Here is a 6289-nt window from a genome sequence, read left to right on the forward strand (position 1 = left end):
TATTAGTATGTACATCACCTGTTTTAGGAAGATTGGATTCATTTAAAACGTTTGCTCTGTCATCGCTTTATCCCTAAAAGTAAAGTGTTTGACTGCCCCCTTGTGTCCTGTGCATGAATCGTAACATTTTAGCGTCGTGTTTTACAGTCGTATTAAACGCGACAGAAAATCGAGTCACGTTCTAACCATGCCAACACAACCTATCACATTTATATGTCATATGTAGAGTTTAAATTTTGTTTGTTTTGTTTTTTCACTTCAAAACTATCGCTTTCAAAAAAGAAATTCAGTTTCAGAAAGATTTGGTACGGAAGCGCATTGCTGCCACCTTAGAAAGTTGTGATAGTTTCCCGTTGTGACATGATACTGAGCCCTGTTTCTTTCTTTCTTTCCTAGGGTGGCAGCAATGCGCTTCCGTGGTAGTTTGGCCTTATGTGTCAAAAACAAATTTCGAACTCGACTATTCGCTTTCGCAATTTTTCGTTTCGAGTACAGAATTATGTGCCCAACACAGTTCTGTACAATGTCTTGCGGGGTTAATTTAAGCCTAGCCGTGCTCTGACATTTGTCCACACTCGGCCGCCGTGGGTCGCGGAAGTGACGTAGGACCAGGAAGTAGAAGAAGTTGGCCTCAAACCTCGTAGTAGCCGACAGAGGAGCCATGTCAAAACAGCAGTGATTGTGACTGGGCTGACAGCGTTTTAGGCGGAACCTCGACCTCGGTTTCTCTTGACAGCAGCTTCTCAAGATGCAGAACGTCATAAACACGGTGAAGGGGACGGCTCTCGGAGTGGCCGAGTTTCTCACTCCGGTCTTGAAGGTAAACTTAAACCGCACCTAGCTGTAGCTTGTTGAAAGGCGGTGGCGACATAAACACGCCACCAGTGGGCTGACGCTCACGTGTTCCGTGTGTTTATTCCCCCGAAATAAAATTTAAAAAAAACTTCCCCTGCGTTGACTGCACAACTAACACTCGCCTCTTTATTCACCGTAGGAGTCAAAATTCAAAGAGACGGGAGTCATCACTCCGGAGGAGGTCAGCTCAACGAGTCTCTGAATGCCCGTTCGCGCATTTGACGTCGCCAAACTAATGGTTCGTAACGAGTGTTTTCTTGTGTGTCAGTTTGTTGCAGCCGGCGACCACCTGGTTCACCACTGCCCCACATGGAAATGGTGAGTTTTCGCAATTTTTTTTCAACCCAAGCCTCGATCGTAGCGAGCCAAGTCCTGGCTGGGGCTGTGAGCAGTTACAGCTTTCCTCTTTTCTAGAAGAAGAAGAAGCAGCAGGGAAAATCCCGTCAATTACCTCACTCGCCTGCTCAGTTATGTGGAAACGACATCTTAAGTTAAACACGCAGCTTTTAGGGGAAACGAGTCATTTGTGACGTCACAAAGGGCCCCACACTTCTTCCACTCTCGTGTCAGCCCCCACCCTCCCCAGCCAGCCAAGTATGTGCTCCACCCACTTCCAGAAAGGTGGCATAGGGCATCAGTTCTGGCAGGCAGCTTGTAAAGTGGCCTGTAAAACAAGGGGTAACCAGGCTGAAGGAAACTTTATTTATTTCATCAGGGTCTAAGGTAAAAATAAATACATAAATAAATGAAGCAATCAATCAAAAGAAAGATGTGATATTCACTCAACAGTAACTTTATGTACAAGATGGATTAAATCATCCCAAACCTTTTGGTTCCAACCTCATTTCACATCCCCGGTTCCTTTCTTAAAATAAGAAATGAAAGTGCATGAAGACACTTTCCCGAATTTGACGCCGCGACCGCTCGCAGTCGTCAGCTTTTGTTGATATCAATAAAGTGACTTGCGCTCGTCGTCCTCTCCAGGGCTGGTGGGGAGGAGGCTAAGGTGAAGCCGTACCTGCCCCAAGATAAACAGTTCCTCCTGACCCGCAACGGTAAGTCGTCACCTGCTGTTGTTGATCTTTTTTTTTTTTTTTTTTTTTTTTTTTTTTTTTGTAGGTTCTTCGTTGTCGTCGGCTCAGTTATGATTAATTCCAAATTTCTTAGAAGTGTAGTTTTTCATTCGTAACTCTTGTTTTTAAAACCTGTTGATTATCATGCATTCATTTTGACATCATGATGGTATGTATGTAATTGTATGTGTATATATATATATGTGTGTGCATATACATATATATACATAAATAGAAAAACAACAAGACTCATTTTCAAATAGGTCACTTGTTTTTTTCTTCTATGTTTTATTAATTTTTACTTACTTCAATTTTTATTTCTATATTATGTCATCTCAAGGAATTGTTTAACAGCAGTTAGGAAGCCATGTCACATTGGCATCTTCAAAATCAATCATAATTTCAAAAATAAAAACCTCTGCAACATGGCTGTGTTTCTGCACGTGTGTGCAGTTCCCTGCTACAAGCGATGCAAACAGATGGAGTACTCGGACGAGCTGGAGGCCATCATAGAGGAGGACGACGGCGACGGCGGCTGGGTGGACACGTACCACAACTCAGGTCAGAGCGCCACCTCTCTGCCCGTGTTGTCCAGCGTCTGGTTTTGACGCCTATATAGATAGATATAGATACATATAGACGGATATAGATATTTATAGACATATCAACTCAAATTGATTTTTTTTAAAAATTGATGTGTCCTGTCGCATTTTTTTTACTATTTGTCGCCTTTTTCAAATACGGTAATCATTGACATTGTTTATAAATAATTTAATAATACCGAATGATAAATGACTAAATCAAAGAAAACCGATCGGTTAATCAATTGCAAGAAGTACCGATAGCGGCGCAGACACAGATAATCCCACCAGATGGAGTCGCCGGGAGCGTCTTCAGTCACGGTGGCCTGAACTGCTTGCGTGCGACGTGTCTCCACAGGAGTGCTGGGTGTCACCGACGCCGTGAGGGAAATTTCACTGGACAACAACAACAAGGTTCGCGCGACGTCGACTTGACTGATTTTGAGCAGAGTCGCCGGCGGTGGCGGCGGCGCTTTTCGACAAACTAGCTCTAAACATCTCACGTCTCTCGGCCCAGGACAAGAACATGAACGCCACGTGTCTGTCCGCCGCTGACGGCGAAGACGAGGACGAGGAAGACGGGGAAGCGGTGGACATGGAAGGTTAGCCCGGTGGTGCGTGTCTGTCAGCGAAGTGGCAGGTACAAGGTTTACGCCGTTTACGCGCCCATTTCTTCTTCTTTTTTCTTGCGTCCATTGTCTTTGGCAGAGTACGAGGAGAGCGGCCTGCTGGACACGGACGAGGTCGGACACTCACGTGAACTCTCTCGCCCTCGTAGCTTCACTCTGGCGACGCCCACCACCGGCGGCGGCGGGGTCGGGTGGGACCTCACACTTGTTCTCAAATTGTGCGCAGGCCACCCTGGACACCAGCAAGATGGTCGAAGCCAAAGCCAAAGCCGAGCCCGGGAGCGAGGACGCCATCCTGCAGACCAGGACGTACGACCTGTACATCACCTACGACAAATACTACCAGACCCCGAGGCTCTGGCTCTTCGGATACGACGAAGTACGTACCGCCGCGCAAAACCCCATCGATCGCGATCAGGCCGCAACGATTCGTCGACGTAATCAATTACGTCAACAAGACAAATTCCTGAGCGCGGAGTTGTTTACATCCTGCAAAACCAGAGAGGATGAACGGTTGCTTCTCTGCATAGGCTCGAGAACTTCGACCCAAAGTTTCCAAAGTTGAGGAATATACGATATGCGAGACGCAAACCCTTTAAACAGCGACACCGTTGCTGTATCATCACGCACCACGGAGGAGTTCACAAACAACATCGGGGATAGATATTTTGTAGATATTTTTTAAATGGCATTCTTATTTGTTAATCATCGGCCTGTGACGCAAATACATGATACGTTTTTCCGCACGTCGGAAAATCATTGAACAAGCCAGCTTAGCCAACGATAGCTCTCTGAGGTAAATGTGTGCTTTACGGCAGTAATTAGTGAATTACAGCCCCGGTCAGTACAAAGGTTTATACTGAATTTTAACACTCTTTCACTTATCACTTATCAACTGTGTTATTTAGGACGTATTCATTCGATATTTAAGTTGTAAGAAATCTGTTTAAGCTATTTAACTGTGATAAACATTGCATATAACCTTTAAATATTGCATTGATTGATATTTTAAGTTAAAAAAAATTAACAACTATGTCACAGATAAATGCTTTGTGTGTCATTATTTTGATATATATATATATGCTGTCAGAGTACAACAGTATCACACAGGTGTGAGGATTTAAGCAGGTTAGGTTAAATGGAGGTCCAAAGTAGGTGTTGAAATTAAAGACGATCATCGTGACCAATTGACTAATCGAAAAAATAATCGACAGATAAGCCGACAACGTAAATAATCGTTAGTTGCAGCCATAATCACGATCCGCCCACCCGTCAAACTCACCTGGCTTGATTGCGGCTCTACCCAGGACAGGCAGCCGCTGACGGTGGAGCAGATGTATGAGGACATCAGCCAGGACCACGTGAAGAAGACGGTGACCATCGAGAACCACCCGCACCTGCCGCCACCCGCCATGTGCTCCGTCCACCCCTGCAGGTGAGACGCAGTCGATTGTGACGACACTACCAGCTCAGTGCTGTGCAGTGTTCAATACACACCACCGTTGACTGACTCGTTTCTGCATTGAGCTCTCTGAAAACCGGTTCTATGAAATAATGATCTTGAATTCTCTGCGATTGCAATGAGTGAGCACAGAAATCACGAACGTGCTTAACGCGTATGAGAGGGATTTGCAATGTGTACTTCAAAGTGATTTAGAAAATTCCAAGTGTGCAAAATTCTGTGTGAACCCACGAGAAGGAGGCTGTTTTCAACAGCCTGAATTCAGCTCCCACACTGCCATTATTTGAAAACTTTTTACAACTTAAAAGTCTCGTGGACAGGTTTAAATTTGCACGAGTAAAATCATAGAGTGCACACAGATAAAAAAAAATGTTTCACTTAAAATGAACTAACTTGCTTCTGTTCCAAAATGCTCTTTACAAAGTTGATGGCAGAGTCTTCTGCGGTATTACTAATATTTTCTTTTCATTGTGTGTCAGTTTAAACGGACGAGGAAATGAGAAATGGTGTTTTAAGAACCTTGCAACCTCTCCGCAGACACGCCGAAGTGATGAAAAAGATCATTGAAACTGTGGCCGAAGGAGGCGGCGAGCTGGGAGTGCACATGTATCCTTTTTTGCAGAGGCGACTGAGACGTCTCATCGCTTGTTCGTTCTCGTTTGGTGTATATATATATATATATATATATATATATGTATATATATATATGTATATATATATATATATATATATGTATATGTATATATATATATATATATATATGTATATGTATATATATATATATATATATATGTATATGTATATATATATATATATATATATATATATATATATATATATATATATATAATAAAAGAAGTGTTCTCAGGGTAAGAAAACCAAAATACTTTTATCCCACTGCAATTCTAAATTTTTATTAATGCGTTTATGGGAATATGTTAAGGTTTTACCAGTACAAAAAAAAAAGATAAATCAAAGCTAATAAAATATTACACAGTGGACCTGAACTCAAAATTTCAATTGCAAGGCAAAAGGAATGAAGTTGTGAATTCTGAACGGGTTCAAAATAATCTGTACGGCTGTACGTGAATGTGCTCTGTCGCCGTGTTTTCTTTAACCAGCTTTCAGGTATCTTCTGATCTTCCTCAAGTTCGTCCAGGCGGTCATCCCCACAATAGAATACGACTACACGAGACACTTCACCATGTAACTCTGTCGGTTTTTCCTGTGGCGTTGCAATGTCTCTTTTGTTTTGTTTTTTTGTGTTTGTTTGATTTTTTTTTTTTTTAAACGTGCAGAGACGGGCCGTCCTGTCTCTGCCTTGACATCATGTCTCGCCGGGCCTGACTGCCTGCGGCGGGCTCGTGGCACAATCCGCTTTGTTGCAGGACACGCGAGGAATGTCGGAGGTACGTGGCGGAAACCCCTTTTGCTTTATTTCAGCTCCAGCTTTTTGCCCCTGCGATCCAGATCAAAATGGAATTACTTTTGCGTTTCAGTCACAGAATTGGACGCGGCCTTGTCTCACTGCAGCTTTGACTTCCAACCTTTGCGTTTTTTTTCCCAGCACGTCTACAGAATACAAATGGCTTTGAGGATCTGAACGAGCTGCGAAAAGTTCCCCCATGTTTTTTGTTACGTGTGTGACGTTATCGCCATTACGACCAAATATATACAGATATAGAAAAC

General features: G+C 43.2%; 1 protein-coding gene across 1 annotated transcript; it reads left to right on the top strand.

Annotated features, from left to right (window-relative positions):
- The first annotated feature begins 613 nt into the window (after positions 1–613).
- Positions 614–6289, top strand: atg3 (autophagy related 3). Its single transcript, XM_076017518.1, has 12 exons — positions 614–820; positions 995–1036; positions 1124–1173; positions 1840–1910; positions 2382–2489; positions 2868–2923; positions 3027–3111; positions 3218–3252; positions 3365–3517; positions 4446–4573; positions 5138–5206; positions 5729–6289. The coding sequence occupies exons 1-12, from the start codon at positions 749–751 to the stop codon at positions 5808–5810; spliced, it is 951 nt and encodes a 316-aa protein (XP_075873633.1). The 5' UTR covers positions 614–748; the 3' UTR covers positions 5811–6289.

This window comes from Nelusetta ayraudi, unplaced genomic scaffold (assembly GCF_046127955.1).
Source record: "Nelusetta ayraudi isolate G7.1 ecotype Tasmania unplaced genomic scaffold, CSIRO-AGI_Nayr_v1 ptg000006l, whole genome shotgun sequence".
Classification (NCBI taxonomy): domain Eukaryota; kingdom Metazoa; phylum Chordata; class Actinopteri; order Tetraodontiformes; family Monacanthidae; genus Nelusetta; species Nelusetta ayraudi.